General features: G+C 35.9%; 1 protein-coding gene across 10 annotated transcripts in view; it reads left to right on the plus strand.

Moving 5' to 3' along the window:
• The window catches only part of DMD (dystrophin), a gene marked incomplete at its 5' end in the record, with an annotated part of 1,168,120 nt that overhangs the window by 367,458 nt on the left and 783,059 nt on the right, over nt 1-17,603 (plus strand). For all 10 annotated transcript variants that reach the window (XM_083855614.1, XM_083855615.1, XM_083855618.1 and 7 more), the window contains 3 exons: nt 7,411-7,503; nt 8,315-8,392; nt 11,267-11,359. In XM_083855614.1, coding sequence (XP_083711740.1) covers nt 7,411-7,503; nt 8,315-8,392; nt 11,267-11,359 — 264 coding nt within the window. The remainder of the gene's footprint in view (nt 1-7,410; nt 7,504-8,314; nt 8,393-11,266; nt 11,360-17,603) is intronic.

Below are 17,603 nucleotides of genomic sequence, written 5' to 3' on the forward strand. Positions count from 1 at the left end.
TTGTAGGAACTTGCTGGGTGTATGTTCATTCCCACTTCCAGCAGGTTTCTTTTGATGCCATTGCCAGTCATCCAGCCGTTAATGGCCTTGAACATCATATGCTGCAAAATAAGAAGTGCTTCAATGACATTTTCTGGCTAGATTAAACTGGTGAAAAAGACAGCTGCCAGATTTGTTTTGTGTATCCCTGTAAGCTTAGTATTGTTTAAAATAAATGCAATAGATTCTAACCTTGAACACTCACTGCTTGCTAAACAGAAATTTTGTTTGCTTTAAAATAGTTATAATTACACATTTATTACTTTTAATTAAGAGGTGAGTCTCTGTGAGCTAAGGAAATGGGGGTAATGTTTTACTAATACAATTGTGTGTGTCAATGCATCTCTGTTTCTGTGCTTGGTATGTATGGCACTTAAAATTGGATTTCTGATTTATTTTAGAATGTAAATAACATAGTATTTCTTAGAAACTTGGGTGTGTGCAAATGTCCTTGTCTGTAATGGAATAGGAAAATAGGATGTCTGTGCTGAGGGGAAAATACACTTTTACAAGAACTGAAGTCTCAGGAGGGTCTGGTATCATTCCCTAACTTCAGGGTCTGGGTATGAAACCAGCTTCTACTCTGGGAGTGTGTGTCCTGTGCATGAACATGAGCTGCCTTCAGACAACTGGGAGGACCTGCCCCCAGATCCCTCTTTAAGGGATGTTGGATGTTCTGGGCCTGCTGCAGGCACTGTCATTGTTCCTCTGTTGAAAGGCACAGGAACATTTGTTTCTCTGACTGGGAGAACAGTGTGGCTTCCTTAGAGGAGGGTTGTACAGCTTCCTCTCAGTTGGTCAGTAGCAGTCATTTCTAAAATACTGATGTCCATCAGTTACTCCTCTGTGTAATTCCCTGAAAAATTAGGTCAGAGAGCAAAACCAGAGATGTCTGTGATAAAGCCTGGGAAACAGATTGGACCCCTGACAGTAAGGAAGAAAAGTGGTTGTGCAGTGTTTGGCCTCCAGCTGACCAACAAAGAGTTTCAGCTGCAGCTGAAGAGGTGCATCCAGATTCTAACAGGGAAAAGAATGCTGAAGGGAGAAAGGGTGGTGTGGCTGGCAAGTTATTGTTTGATGCTCCCCATGAGTCCATGAACCTAAGGCCTAATTAAACAATGCCTGGTGCATCTTTCTTTCCTCTGGAGCGGGACAATATCCTTTTCTGCTGTAATAGTAATCCAGCATCAATGAAAGAAAATGTCAGTCACTTTGATGAACTTCCCAGCAGAATTGAACAGACCAGAAGCAAGGATGTTGGGAAGAGAAATTGAACTTTTAATATATTTAGCAGAGCAAGAACAAGTACTTATATTCCTTCTTTTATTAAAATTGACTTAAAAGATCTGTTGAGAGTAGTTCAATATCATTTCTTTATTGTTTCACAGAGTGAGACATCAAATATTTTGACTGCAAGAAAAGGCTGATTCTTTAAAGTCTTAGTAAGGGTAACATCTGTGAGCCAACTAAGTTTTTATTTCTTTCATACTGACATCTATTCAGCAAAATTTAGAACTTTACAAACTGAAATAGAGACAGTTACTTTGGCTTATGTACTTCTGCCTTTTTGGATTGCACCTTGTCTTTTAAGTTTTTAAATTATCAATCAGCACTCTGATGTCCTGGCCAAACTGCAGAGCACCTTTGCCTCTCTGTTCCATAGCCCTGCATGCTGCGGGCACAGATGGAATGCATTCCAGCTCCTTTCCAGGCTCTGCAGTTCAGGTTTCCTGTCCCTTGTAGAGTCACAGGTTTTGTCCCAAGATCAAATGTCAGTTGTTTACCTGTCCTAAAATTATGAAAGACTTCTATGTCTGTTGCTTTTATTGTAAGCTCATCTTTCCTATGTACACCTAATGAAACCTTAAACATTTTGTCTAGTGCCATGATGGACCTTAAATTCCCTGTCTTTAGAGTGCCTTTTCTCTTTTAATTTATTCTCTGTTTCTCACCATCTGCTGATCATTTCAGTTGCTACATTTCCCATATGAACTGATAATAAGAAGCCAATAATGCTGCAAAATGCAGAAGAAATATCATCCAACTTGTCTTACTGTAATAATCTTCTTACAGTCTAATCTGCTTCAAATGAAAAGTGTAATCTAAGTGCATATTTGTCTGCAAAAGAAAATGAAAAATCAGAGATGTCTTCAGCCTAGTTTTTACCCTTTGTAATTTTTCTTAAGAAAACATGAAAATGTATCTATTACATGACATTTTTAGGAAGCAGTAAAAATATATGCTTATTAAAAAACTTCAAATAATAGTTGTGTTTCAATCTCCTGTTATCATGTATTTTGCTGGAGCTGTTATTATGGACTCATTGCTTGAAATTTTGAGTGCTTGTGAATCTTAGGAAATAGCAATACATTTCTACCCTTCATGTTCGTGGGAGAAAATTTATGACTTGTTGTGGTTTAAGCCTAGCTGGTAACTAAGCACCGTGCAGCTGCTTGTTCACTCCATACTCCCTGCTCCTCCCAGTGCAAGGGGAAGAGAATCAAAAGGAAAACTTTGTAGGTTGAGATTTAAAAAAATAATTAAAAAAAAAGGTGTTGTAGATTTGGAAAAAACCCAAAGGCATACAGATAAACCCCAAGAAAAACAAATGATGCACAATACTGTTGCTCACTACCCACTAACAGATGCCAGACCCCATTCCCCTGGGCTGTGGGTGGCTGGGGTGGGGGAAGTGAGTGAGCAGCTGTGTGGGGCTTAGTTACAAACTGGGCTTTAAACAGAACAGACCTTTCTGCTGTGCAGTGTGGGGCTGATGTGCCAGGCCCCCAAATCCACGCAGTTCAGTAATCCTGGTTATCCCTCTCCTCCACCTGACTGCGGGCAGGGCCCTCTAATCTTGATCACAAGATTCCCCACTTCTTTCTCATTGAAGTGGACTAGGATTTCTTTCTGAAGTCAGTAATGTAATCAGCCCTTCCGTTCTGCCTGGGAAACTGTCCACTGGAAGTTGGAGCAACAACTTTCCTTAAAGAGCCCCCATTTGTGGTTGCTTTTGCCTGCCATTCCCACAGCCATGCCTTTAGGGTCGAGGTAGGCTTTCAATCCCACTTCCTCATGTCCTCTCTCCATGGTCCCAATTAAACCTCCACATTTGTTCTTAATCACCATCTCTTCCTTTCTTGTCCCTTCTTTTCCCAATCCTTCCTTTCATATTTCCTTTCCCTTTGCTCCACTTTCCTTTAATAAAGAATTTGCCTCTGCTAATTTCTTCTAAAATATAAATGCTAACATTTTTATGCTAATAACTTTTTTTTGAGCTTTAACTCATTGGAGAGGCAATGTTCATTAACAGAGGTCTCTGTGCCTTTTCTGGGCAAATTATTTGATGATGTTCTCTGTATTTCTTTAATAATTACTGACTTGTATGTAGCTCTGAATAGAGGGCTTTTACAGAATACCAGCTTTTCATGTAATATTTCCCACAATACTAGCTTCCTCCATAATGTATCTGATGAATAAGCTGATTAAATAATTTAGTTGTTTGATAAAATTTATTTGTAAAATTTACATAGAGACAATGAGGTCTATTATAGAGTCTTTGGGAACAACGCAGAAATGACAATGAGAGTAGACAGCAGTAAGATAGTAGAAGCTTGATGTTTTGAGATACCTAAATGTATTCAAACCAAAAGATTTGCAACTGCAGTTATCTATTAACACTTGATTTCAGTCTATTCCCTGACTTTTCTTTTTATTTTTTTCTTTTTCACCAGCTTTTGTGGGTTTTAGGTAATGTTCTTTGGCATAAAATTGTTTCAGTTGCTGTATGAATTTGGAACACTTTGGAGATATCATTTTAGTCTTTTTAATACTGAAGGCATTCTAGAATATGCAGAGTCAGTTGAGTTACTATATGGAATACTCTGAGTATGCTTTACTCCCTTACAACACCTGTGGGAAGAATTTACTGCAAATTCCACATTTTCCTCACATGTTATTTGTACAGTACCACAAATGTATGGTACTTATGTAGTTGACCATGGTGTAGTGTAGGGCAGTTTTGATTTGGTTTTTTTTCATACCAGTGTAATTTGTGAATTCATTTCCTCATTCATTATTTAAGTTGGAGGGTTAATTTAATAATTAACCACGATAAAATAGGAATTTTATCTTCCTGTTTGTATCATGTTTTTGGGTAATTTTCTTTTAAAAGAGATACCTTGGATTTCCTTCAGATCCCCTTGTGTTGTGTAAAGATAAGCAGTTGCAGCCAACAACTCTATCAGTTAACCAAGAAAGTTTGTGTTTTAATCTTTATTTCACACAAGGACAGTAAATTAAAATTATATATAAAACTGCCATATAGTTAAATCCCTGCTCTTTCTAGTTATCCAGATTTTAACAAATCTTATCTTAGACTTTAATTTTGTTCTACTTCTGGAAAGGAATTTCTACTTCCAGCCAAAAAGTCACCTTGTGCTACACATCCAGAATCTTTAGTCCTTCCTGTGTCCTGTATTCTCTCTTGTTGCCCCCATCTCTCCCATCACTGTGGTTTTGAAGAAAGACAATTTGGTGAGAACCAGCAATTCAGACTGAAGCTATTCTGGGCATTGTTTAAATTTAGGTTTGGGATAAGTTTGTAATATAGGATGAGTAATAAATCAACATGCTTAACAAATGGTAGAGGAGAGTCTCCTGTACATTTTCATTCCTCAAAGGTAAAGGGCAGTGGTTTTAGGTCACAACCTAAAAAAGTTTTTTCATAATCTTATTTTAAGCAAGAATGTGTAACAAATGACTAGCATTTGTTTGGCAAAGCCATTGACTAGCCATGCTTGGTTTTTCACTGTTTTCAAAAGTTTGAGTTAACAGACACTTTCCAATTACATGATAAATTTACCTGGTGCAACTTTGAGCCCTTTGTATCTCAGCACTTACTGCAATGCCGAGTCAGTGAAGACATTCAACCTGTTTGAGGAAGAAGATGTAATTGCCCCATTGCCAGAAAAGCAGCAGCCTTCCTCAGGTTTAGAATGCTATGTGTGGCACTAGTGTAGGGTGCCTTAGTGTATTTTTAGTTGTGATTAATGGAAGGTATACTTCCAAGACCCTAAAAAAATCAATGGAACTTTTGGTTTTAGGTTTACTTGTAATACATTTGTAATTAATATATCCTGCTGGGGATGCTACTGTGCTGTGTCTTTATTTTCTTTCTGCAAGCTTTACCAAAAAAAGGGAAAAAAAAAAAAAAAAAAAAAAAAAAAAAAAAAAAAAAAAAAAAGAAAAAAACATATTATTTGTTAAGCAGAAGTTTTGGCTGTCTTGGCTGTCTACATTGATTTTGACATAAATGTTATGAATAGCTTAAATGCTGCAAAAAGGAAGGAAGACAGGAAGACAGAGACACAGGCAGTTATGAAGGCTGATTCTATTTTTCCTGTGTGATACAAACCAATACAATTATATTCTATTGTCAGAATGTCACTGTGCTCATATTCTCAGAGAGATTCAGTAGCATTATGGGCGCAACTCTTTCACAGTGTTACAGAAGGGACTATTGATCACTCCAACTTTCTAAAGAATGTGAAAAAGCTCCCTTAAAATGCATAGATCTTCTGTTTCCCCTCTGCAAAAATGACTTTTGTTCTGCAAGATTAGGGAACAAAATAAGGTCTTTGATTTAGTTTCATGTTTTAATTTTAAATTTGTCCTACAACTTCAGGAATTCTGTACATGACTTGACTCCCATAATAGCACATGATTTCTTCATCTCATAATGTAAAACATTTTTATAAAACCATTTCTCGTACAAAATGTGAGGCAGGAAATGAAGTTGCTGGATATTGTTACTTAAACAGATAATTCAAGGTATTGAGTAGTGCAATTAAATCATATGTGTATTTTTTCAGTTCTGGTTTTCAGATATTTAATAAAGTGGCAGCATGTGTGTTAAATAGAAATTAGCTTAGTTGGAATGGGTTGTGCACGGTGTGAAAACTGTCTAGAAAACAAGGATTTCCACTGCTGTAGAAAATTTGTGCTATGGATTTGTTTGTTCCATGAAACACAAACAAGGCCTTACCAAAAAATGAAGGGATTGAGAGGAGCTTTTGCTTCAGAAGAGCACTCAGAGAGCAAGGTCATGGCAGAGCAGCTAATAGCACTGAAGTCAGTGCTGTACCCATAAATGTGTATTGATGAGAAAAAATTAATTTAGCACTGGATACTGTCCTTAATTCTAGCCTCTGTTTAAGTAACTTCCCAAAGGGATTGGTACTTCCTAACAAAATATGTTTTTCATAAAACTCCCAGCCAGCTCTAATGAGGGTTGCAGTGAGCACCAGAACAACATTGCTGACAGGAAAGCAAATGTTTTCTCTATAATACAGATTCCCAATTTGATGTCAGTCTGTGGTAAAAATGGAAGATGTGCAATGTAGGTCAGCATGGTGTCAATTCTGGAAAATTAAAATACAGACATTTCCTCTCAAATCAATCAAAGCATCCATCAAACTTCACAAATTAGAAAAATTGTGGACATGTGAAACTATTTTGCGTGTCACAAAATAATCACTGCTTTTTATTGTGGTTCTCAATAGCTCTCATACATACAAATATATCTAAAAATTCATGGGTGCACATAAAACTTGCTCAATGACCAGACTATTAAAAATTATGTCTATATTTTCCATATTTCATGCTTTAGTCAAAGCATCAGATCTGAAACTTGGTTTGAATTTTAGAAAGAGTGGGGGTTTTTTTTAACATTGTCATATGGGGGAAAATCACAAGTATTTCCTTTCATTTTCCCTGATGCTAAGGACAGAATGTAACTTGTCTGTCAGCCACTTAGAGAAGTGAGGCCACAACCCAGTACAATTCCATGACCTATTAACATGGATCTATTTCTAAAATCCTGACTAGAATAAGTCTGGCTCATCTCTTTCTGTGTACTTCCATTTTTTTTTCTGACACACAGAGCATGTACTAGGCATTTAAATTTTTTAACGCTTCCTGTATTTTTTTTTTCTTTTCTTGTTTGTTTCTTTGGGTTTTTTCTTCAAATTTCTTTTTTTTTTTTTTTTTTTTTTTTTTTCCTTCTGATTTCCACCTTAGTTGCCAAGTCTTTGTTTTCTAGATATATTAGTATTTAGTTCTGGCTTATTTGTTTGAAATAATGTACTTGAAATAAAATAAGCATGGTTATTGTCTCTTAAACAATAAAACCTTGTTTAAGAAAGATATATGTGAAGGGATCCTGTGAGCTTAATTGTATTTTTCCTCTTTTACTTTGTGTCCTGCATTCCATATATATATTTTACACTGATTTTTTTACAGCTTTCTCGTCCTTTTTTTTAATTATTATTTTTGACATTTGAACTAACCAGAATGATTGTTTCATTTCAGTTTGGAAGACGTTACATTGAAGACCTTTTTAATGATTTTCGAGATGGACGGAGACTTCTGGAGCTCCTGGAATGCCTTACAGGCCAAAAACTTGTATGTGGAAACTATTTTTAGGGGTCTAAATAGGTTTCAGTTTCATTTTAAATTGAGGAAACATTGTGACTGAGAGCTGTGTTAGAAGGTAACACTTAGGGCATATACTTGAAATGAAAATATTCTACTTTATTGTGTACACTTACTAAGTATGTGGCACAGAGAAACAAGACTGAGGCAGGGCTCATTTACATATCTGGATTTGAGCTGGAACAGAATTTAATGTGTAGAATTAGCATGGTTTTCTAATGTCATACATATGGTCCATCTTGTCTGATTGTACTTGTGTGAAAAGAGGGAACTGCTTGCTCTTATTAACCTGGAAATTCTGAAGTGACACAGTCACACACATTTTTTAATGTCTTCTATTGTGTTCCTGGTTGGACTTTGTAAGTACAGCATCTTCTTATCAGAAGGCTGGGAGATTTTGAAGCAAAATCTAGAGATAATATAGTTGTACATAAATATTAAACAAACTGATGCTTATCTGTTTAGTTGCCATAGCAATGTTCTTAAATTGTGCCATGCAGAAGACAACTAACCATGATAAAAATAATCTGGAATTATCTAATTTTATATGCATTTCAGTGATTCCTTCCACTGAAAATTACCTTCTAACTGTGGATCCAGTTTGTTTCAAAATTTAGTTTATTTCATGTTGGGAAGCTGCATAAGCCCAGTGCATGTAAATATTCTGTTCTTATAAAGTTACGAAATAGAAAACTATACGTGTAGTATAAGATTTGAGTTAAATATTGTGTAGTCTACATTCTGATTTTGGAGAGTCAACTTTGGTTTACTTTCTTTGTAGGCAAAAGAAAAGGGCTCCACAAGAGTTCATGCTCTGAACAATGTCAACAAAGCAATCCACTTTTTGCAGAGATATAATGTAAGTATTCATCCAGCCAGGCTCAAACAGCCTCTAGACAGCACACAAAATGCATTTTAGGTGTTGAATCAAACACCTTGGTCTATAGCATAAAAGTACTGGAGTCAAAACAGCTTTATCAATGTGAATGGGATACGTTGTCATTCACCATCAGGGTTGAATGTGTTTTAAGGAGTTTAAAATCCTCTTCCTGCAGATTTTGGCTCACACATCTATAAGGGTGCTGTCTGAAAATAGATCAACCTGCATGATTTTATTGTAATGAATGGTGTTTAAAATAATTTTTAAAAAATTAAGTACAAGAAGTTATCCATAGCTGGTTACAAGATCCTGCCTATCAAAATATTTACTCACCATCTCTGACAATTATGAAGTCAGAAAACCCATGACTTTTCCTACAATATTTTTTTATGTTAAGTTTCAAAGGCATCTGTCTCTCATGATTCAAAACTCTAATCATATCAATATCACTTTCAATTCTACCTAGTAAAGATTGATTTTCCAAGCCAGTATCCTGTGAATCATTCTTGAGTAAATATTCCCATATTATCTTCCTTATGCAGGCATTCTAATGGACCCATAATTTTAGCAGACATTTCTTCTGGCCAACTAATTTTATCATAAATCTCCTCAAGAAATAAATAATAATAATAAAAAAACCCCCTATAACACTTGCTTAGACTTCACAGTAAGAGGTGGCAAAACAAAGATAATGTATTCTGTGCTGTGTATTATATTGGATTTCTTGATAGCTGCAGGAGGTCACTAAAGCTTGAGTTCAAGGGCTGAATAAAGTTATTGATTTTATAAATCTAAGGTAATCCACCTAAAGATTTGTACATAAATGAAAGTGACCTTATAAGATTGACATAAACACCTCCAGCTTGATTTTTCTTTTTATTTAATGGAATTTGATGTAAATAAATAGAAGAAAAAGCTTGCAATTTTTCAAAATCTGCAACATTTGACATTATTGGGAAGGAAATCATCAATACATTATTTCACACTGCACAAGAAGGTTTTGATTGCATAACTGGTTACAAATAATCAGAAAATGCTTTTTGAAGTATTCAGTGCCTATCAGCTGAATCCAATGCTATGCTTTTCTCTCACTTTCCAGAATACAATAACAATCGTTTTCAAATCTGGGAAAAAAACAGAGAGAATTCCAATTTGAGAAGATAGAAAAAAAAGCATTGTTTTAGAAAGTAAAGTGGTCATCTAGTGGCCATCATATTCATGTAATGAAAACCTTGCAAACTATAAAAAAATTCGTATTATATATATAGAGAGATATACTGTATCTTGTCAATATGAAGTCAAAAGACCTGCCTCTGAAATAGTTTCCTTAAGCTTCAATAATTTGATGAATGATTTCTCTGGGATTTCAGGAATGTAAAATCAATGGTTCTAAAGTGAATTAAAGCCTATGAGTAGTCTAGATTTTTCTGCTGGTATGTTCCATCCTTGCTCTGACGTTCTGTAATCATCAGGGTGGGGAAAAATGCTGCTGCTTCCAGTCGATCCATTTCGCAGCTTTTTTTTTGTTCCCATAGAAAAGTGACAGTGTAGGCTCTGACCTCCCTGTGGCAAAGTGGGCAATGTTCCTCTGCTTCAGTAAAACAGATGTGGACTCTGTGTGTTCAGGCTTCCTCTTCCACAAATGGATTTGGTCTGTAGAATAGGCAGGCACTGCCCTAATAAACGTTACAGGGTATCACTCACTGCAAGGAACTCCATTTTAAATTTTGCATCTAAAGTCTAAGTTCCATCTGGGGAACGTTCCAAGACAATGATGGTTAAAATAAATAACCATTTTCATGTGCTTTTAGTACAAAATGTGTAATTCTTAAAGAAAAGAGAGTTCCTGATAAAATATTTCATTTGTAAAAATGACCTATACATAGATGTATTGAAAAAAAAAAAAAAAAAAACAACAAAAAAAAACCCAAAAATTAAAATAAAGCATCTTATTCTGAGGGTGCAAAACTTTAGTCAGTTTGCAGATGTAACTTCAAATAACTTCAAAAGTGTACTAGAGACTGCAGAATGTAGTTTGTGAAGGAATGGGGTACTTTGGCATAGAAACCCATCAGTTCTGACCATGAAGAATTGCATCAATGAAACAGTAAGGATGCCAATTTTAGGATCATAATTCTATCCAAATGTGCAGGACAGCCTATAGTCTTTATAACCCTGAATTTGGCTTCCTTATTCACATAGTATAAAAAGTGGGGGAGGGTGAAGGATCATTTCCCATGTGCAGGAAGGAAAGTTCCATGGTGGTAAATAATGATGCATTATGAAATTGCAAATGCATGATAAAATTATGGAAAATAACATTACTGGATGAACTGTTGTGGAAAAGACTTGCTTAGGTCACAATCACTCCTTTATTTGCATGCCAGAACACATCCTGTGTATTTCTTTATACATTATAGAATTTAATTAAGGAAAATTAGGTTCTATTTTAATCTAAATATGTAATGTCTTGGGTTTGTAGGTTCTTACAGTGTCTAGATGTGTATGTGTTAACATCCAGTAAATTATATTAGGTACGGTAGTATAAAGCAGAGTACAGTTTTTCTGTCTGTGTGATTTGTATTTGTAGTAGCTTAATATAAAAGATATTTGAGTTATTATAACTATTACTTTTCATTTTATGTTTCACAACATGCTGTAACTGGAATAATAGGAACTGCAGATCACTGCTGGTTTTTTCCAGAACATTAATTGTGCCATTTATAAAATGTGAGTTGTATGTTTATGGAACAACAGAAACCAAATGGGAGATTTACCTCAGCCTATCTCTTCATCTCCTTCAACCTCTCACGCTTGTTATTAATCTTTTACAATTTTTTTTTTCTATAATAGGTTGATTTGGTAAATATAGGGAGCTCAGATATTGTGGATGGAAATCATAAGCTGACCCTTGGTTTGATCTGGAATATAATCCTCCACTGGCAGGTGAGTGGCACTGCTCATTACTTCCTTTGAAATACCTTTATTCCACTGATCTTTTCCCATTATTATCCAGCAATAACCTACAAAGTAAACATAGACATTTAACTGTTCTAAATTAGCTAATATTATGGAAGTCTGCTTACATATTATCAAGGATACCGACAATATTAAGAAGAAAAATAGTTTTTAAAGGATTAGCAGAAACTTTTTTGACTGTAATATCACAGTCAGATATTGCAAGATTATATATATGAGTTATCCTAACAAAAATGGATAGACAAAGCCAATGTGGATTTCTTTTTAGCATCTTGGAAAGAGTGACTTCTCTATTTTAATGAAATAATCTCATCAGTTGCTTTTTTGCTGCTGACCCATCCTGGCAAGAATTATTTTTAGAACACTAAAAAGCTGCTGGACTGCCTATTTGTTGAAGCAGATGTGGCTCATTTAGCTTCCTTTCTCTTTGGAGAGAAAGGGGGGTTTGCGATATGGATCTCATAAAAACCAGAATGGTAGATGAGGACACTTAACTAAAAAAAAAATTGAGATGACAGTAAAACTAAAATTCAAAAAGATCTAGCATCTAGATCCTCTGAATCTATGTGTTTGTATGAATCTGGGCTAAGAGTCTGTCTATTAGTGATGACTTTGTTCCCCGAGCAATATTCCACAAGGTTTTTCATAGAATAAAAAGAGAAGATGATGGGAAACAAAGCTTAAAGGACTTTAAAACTGAACACTCTTATCAAAAATCAGATGTGTAGCATTCATCCAAGGAGGGAATATTTTTATATTTTACAGGATGACAGCAACAGAGAAAAGCTGCAGATAGTAAACTCACTTTTTCCTTTGTCTCCTGTTTCAATATTCCTAGTTTAATTGCATAAAATTGTTCTAAATGTCTTATTAAGAGCAGATGGAATATGATACCTAGCTATGCAACTTTTACCAATAATCCTTGAATCACTCTGTTTTAATTTGTATAAATTATGGACTGAGATGACTAATCATGTTCAAGTTAATATTTTGGTTTCTTCATGTTTTATCTTGAAGCAAAGTGTTAAAAGTGTGCTTTAGTATTAGCCGTGTACTTACTAATTTCTTCTCAATCATCCCCACCCTACCTAGTGTGTACCTGCAGAGACACACAGAAGACATAGGTTCTGGTCTGGTTCTGATGGGCTTTTTGACAACAGCCGTGTCAAAACCAAAACCCTTTTGTTTGCAGTGCAAAAGTGATTAATTTCAAGCTCCTTCTTGAGCCCAGTGATAACTGTGATGGCACCCATGGCTTCAGCTTGAGCTACCCATGGATGAAAGGTCCAAGGATCACATTTACAAATCAGTGGTTAAACCTGTGACTCTTTGTCAGCACAGTCATAATGATGCAGTTGAAGTTTAGTCTGTGCTTGGAGTACTGTGATGCCTTAAAGATCTAGGAATAAAACAACACACTTTTGAGGCAATATTAGTATAGGACATAATTAAAAAGCTAGTCTTTAACTGGAGGCCTCAGGGGCAAGTACAGAAAAATTCTCACCCCACATAGGGCAAATACAGTTTTATAGGTTTAGCAAAGTAGCATACTTGACAATCATTCCCAATTAGAAGCACAGGTAATGAGGTAACCCCCTCCCCCTTGGTTCCTCCCTTTTACAGAACCTCCCCCCCCTTTGGATACTAACTACACTTTGATTATGAGAAATGTCTCAAGATGTTGTTTTAACCTTCTCAGAGGATTTAACCTTGGTCCCCAGATTGGGACTGGGGCCTTTAGGAATGTATTTAGTCTATCTGTCTAACAGAGTAGGTGAAAAGGTAGCTACAAATCTATGTAGTTATACAATAATAGGCTACAGAGCTACAAATATATGAGAATATATAAGAGCAAAAAGGCAGAAATCAGTTTGGCATTGCAGTATTTCATTCTGTTCTAGTCAGGAAGTACAAAAAATGACCTGCACCTTCTCGACTTCTCTTTTTATTCAAATTCCCGTAAATAATTTTAAGTTGCGTTTTATTTTTTTTCTAAAGTGTAGCTAAAATTTGATTGGCAACAAGAAGCTATTATTAAATAATAATCCTGTTGCTGTTGCTTAATGATGAGTAATTTTAAAATAAAATAATAAAATGGCAGATTTATATTTTGGCTTTTCTCCTTAAAAGAAACAAAAACACTCAAGAGCCATTTGTTTGCTGCTTATTTCTCTCAAGGTATTGCAAGAGTTCAAAGTAAATTTGCTTATTTACAGCTCTGTGGAAGAAGTCTGATCTTTTCCAGAATTTCTTTCAATTTTTGAAGTTAATTGCATGATCTAGAATATGTTTGTGATTTTTCTGCCCTGTTTATAGGTAGGTATGATCTTACATACTGACAGAACTTATGGTAAGACACAGCTGTAAATTTCTTGAGAAATTCTTCTTCCTCTTGGTTTGCCTGTCACAGATTGTCCCTGGCAAGAGGCAGCTGGAAACACAATAAGTTGTTCATACAGTCAGGGCCACCAAACTTATCTGCCACTTGTCTCAGCCTGGTAAAATACCAAAACTACTATATTTTTTGTAGCCTGTGGAAGGCCTTGAGACAAATAAATAGGAATACACAGGCTATTGATTTACCATGTGCTTGTGTAGTTTATGTGTGTTGGTGCAGTCCTGATTTTGCAGAGAGAGAAGTCACTAGAAGGAAATTCATCCGTCTACATCTAAAACAAACAAACAAAAAAGAAAAGATATGAGATTATTGTTTGTGTGAACACTTGTGTTGTTGTAGATGAACAGGCAAGAAGCTTTTCCAGCCTCACATCCTGCAGCCAGGACCACATAAGGACAGAACTGTACTTGCATATGACGGCATGATGGTCTCTTATAAAAATGTAAATCTCTTTGTGCAAAAACAGTTTTAAAAAGGAGATAGTAGAAGAAAGGTGCATGGAAGGAATAATGCCAATACCAATCCAAATGGATATCAGCAGTCCCATTGAGGAGAGGCAGTGGTAGGGGTGGTACAGACACTGCAGCAGACAGGATTTGTTGCCACTCTCATCTCTGTGCACTGCAAATATCATGGCCTTCTGTATCCCCTGTGGTGATTGTGTTCTTTCTTGTCTAGCCTGGGTTTTTTTCATATTATTATTAAAAGCTTTCCTGAAATTGAACCATTGTTCTGAGTTGAGCACCTGCTGCCAAAGCTCTTTATGGTACTGAATCCATCAGACTCTATTTCCTTGAAGCTGCTGCCCTCTTTTTCACAGCTCTGTGTTCCCAGTCTCACTGCAGCATTAACATTGAAGTAAAAACAGAGGGAAGCTATTAATTTCTGAACTGCTGTATTTAATAAACTCTCTTAAGAGTGAAAAAAACATTTTATATGGCAGTGTGTAAATTGTTTTGTTATGTTTTTAGGAGTGAACTTATTATCATGTAAAGCATGAAAGAAAACCCCTAGCAAAAAATATTTGGCCCATATCTTTCTCTGGGAAAAATCATAAAAGAATAGATTTGTACATAAGGAAAATATTTCAGAGAGCATTTCAACAGCCTGTCAGCCTCATTTGGAGACTTATTAAAAGCATCAGGATTATTGTGCACATTAGTATTTTAATATGAATTACTATTTTACTTAATTTCTATTTTTTATTATGGAAATTAAATACTTCTGTCAATCCACTCTGAATCAATGAACAAAGAATATCCTTTACTTTGATAGGTGTCTTGAATATCTATGAAAATGTCCTTAAAAGTGTTCTATCAAATGTATTTGGAAAGAGTTCTGTGGTTCTAGCCATAAAAATGTAATCTATGCAGTCAGAACACATGAAATCTAGCAAGTAAAAAATGCTAAGCAATTCTATCAGATGTAAGGTTCCTATTTTATTAAGAAAAATGAAAAATTCTTGCTTTGAGAATAGCTTTCTTTTTAGATTATCTCTTCCCTCCCTCTTTTCTAGGGTCTGGCATACAGAAGCTAAGTGCCAGTCTCACAAAATGTTACATGCCTGAGCACTGATTTTAGGTGAAGGAGATTTGGTGAGAGCCTGATACCATGCTGTGTTTCCTTGTCATCTTGCACACACAGCAACACATGCCCAGGTTCCAGGACATGGCCTTGCAGTGGGAAGATCAAAGGTCCATTGCTGCTGTGAGCCAGGGCTGGCTCTGCTGCCTTTTGCCACCGTCTTCACGTGGTGACAAGAATAGCAGTGCTCTCCTTCTGCCCACAGCTGTCCTTCTGGCAGCCTGCCATTTCAGAAGCCAACTTGGTGATGTCTGTATTGTGCTTTCCCCCCCTTCTATCAAAATTTAATCTTTTTCTTACTGCCACAGCATATGTCCTTTCCCCAGGAAGAGCAAGTATATCTGTTCTCTGGAAGTCAGAGTTTCCTACACCTGAAAGCTTTGTGTCCTGCCAGGATACACTGCATTAGAAAGGAGAAGTAACAAAGAAATGAGTAGCAGAGGTCAACTCATCACCTGATGGCATGAGGCAGAGGCACTTTGAAACAGCTGTAGTACTTGAGCCTGGATGCTGAGGGAGTTTGTCTGTCTGAAAGCTGTTCCAGCTGACATGAGCACATCTCTGTGTGCCACTTTTCCAGCAGTACATCTTAACTGAGAAGCCTTCAAAAAGCCTCCTTTTCACCTAAATGTCAGCCAGCACTCTTGTGCTCAGGCACTGATCTTGCCACAGGACCCAGCCATCCTGCAGTCAGTGTGGTGCTGTGTCTGCAGAGGAGTGGAATGGTGCTGCCATGGGATGGCAATGCCCCTCAGGACACTCTGGGGGACAAGGTGGCTCCGGTTGTAGAAGTGGAGTTATCCACCAATTCTCACTAAAGAGAAGTGGCCTCAGCATTCAGGATGAGATCAGACCTGTCTCTGTAGGATGCGAAAGAAAGATGAAAGACTCCAAATATTTCAGAAGGCAAAGAGCACAGAAAAAAAGGCTTTTATTGTCTAATTCTTACTACCTTTTATGAGGTGTTCTCATACAGACTTAACATGACTGGTGAATAGGAACGACACCTCTCTAATCCCATTGGTTAAACTAGAGAAACAACAAAATACCACCTGGAGAAGGATTGTTTTGAGTAAGGATAGTTGTTTGCAAAGATTATTTTGAGAAAAAGCTTTTTTGAGAAATTTTTCCTTGGGAAAAAGTTAGCAGCTGCAAGCAGGCTATAATCTCTCAGACCCAGAAATATCAGGCCCACAAGACCCCTTTACTCTGTTATTTTACATGTCTGACTTTTCCTAGGAGGCAATAAAAAATCATGAATTTAACATTCTTCACTCTTGCAAAGACAAAGGAAAAGGGGAGCAAAACTTTATCTATTGTAAGCATATTTGACTGAACAAGGTGAGATTGAAACTGTTTTGTATTCATTTACTGGAAAGTGAAAATAAGTGCTGGGTTTGCATTCATCACCTGGATTCTTCTGAACAATGGCCTTCCTGATGGCCCATTTTTTAATTAATTTTGGCTAATCATCTCTGTTCATAGACATAGCTCCTTTCTCTTTGATATCAGCTCAAACACATAATCAATTCTGTGTTATCCTTCTATTTCTAAATATGGTGTTCCTGCGTTCATTCAGCTATCCTTTAATGCCAATTTGTGTTGTATTGTTCAAACAGAATAATAGAGTTAGACTTTGTTTATAATATTCAGAAAAATCTGCATTTTTAAATATAAGCATATGATAAAAAACAACATGAACAATGAAATACTAGCTTGGACAAGTCTCTTTAACTGTAACTTCAGTATTTTCTAGTCTTTCATATTGTTTAAGTTTGGTGCAATAGATGCTAATTCCAGAAGGTTTTTTTTCTTTTTTATCATCCAGATTAATGAAAAAAAAAAAAAAAAAAAAAAAAAAAAACAAAAAAAAAAAAAAAAAACCAAAAAAAACAAACCACCCCAACATGATTCTGTATTTTTGTAGTAGTGAAAGTGCCTGGGAATACAGAGACCAAATCTCAGCTTCTAGCTACATTGTGTAAATCTACTTTGGCATTTCTCAAAAATAAAGACAGTAAAAATATTGTCAGGAAATTCAAAACAAGCAAAAATAAAGAGTATGTTTCCTAATTTTCTTACACTTTATTTTCTGTCTCCTGATGTAAAAATAGAGACAACTATAAAATACTTATCTGACGGAATTTATATTAATTTTCATTGGTGCAAATTACAATCTAGGGCTAAAATCAGGAACATATCCCATGAAATTTAGAGAGGATAAATTTC

Source organism: Zosterops lateralis (genome assembly GCF_965231275.1).
Source record: "Zosterops lateralis genome assembly, chromosome: 2".
Taxonomy (NCBI): Eukaryota; Metazoa; Chordata; class Aves; order Passeriformes; family Zosteropidae; genus Zosterops; species Zosterops lateralis.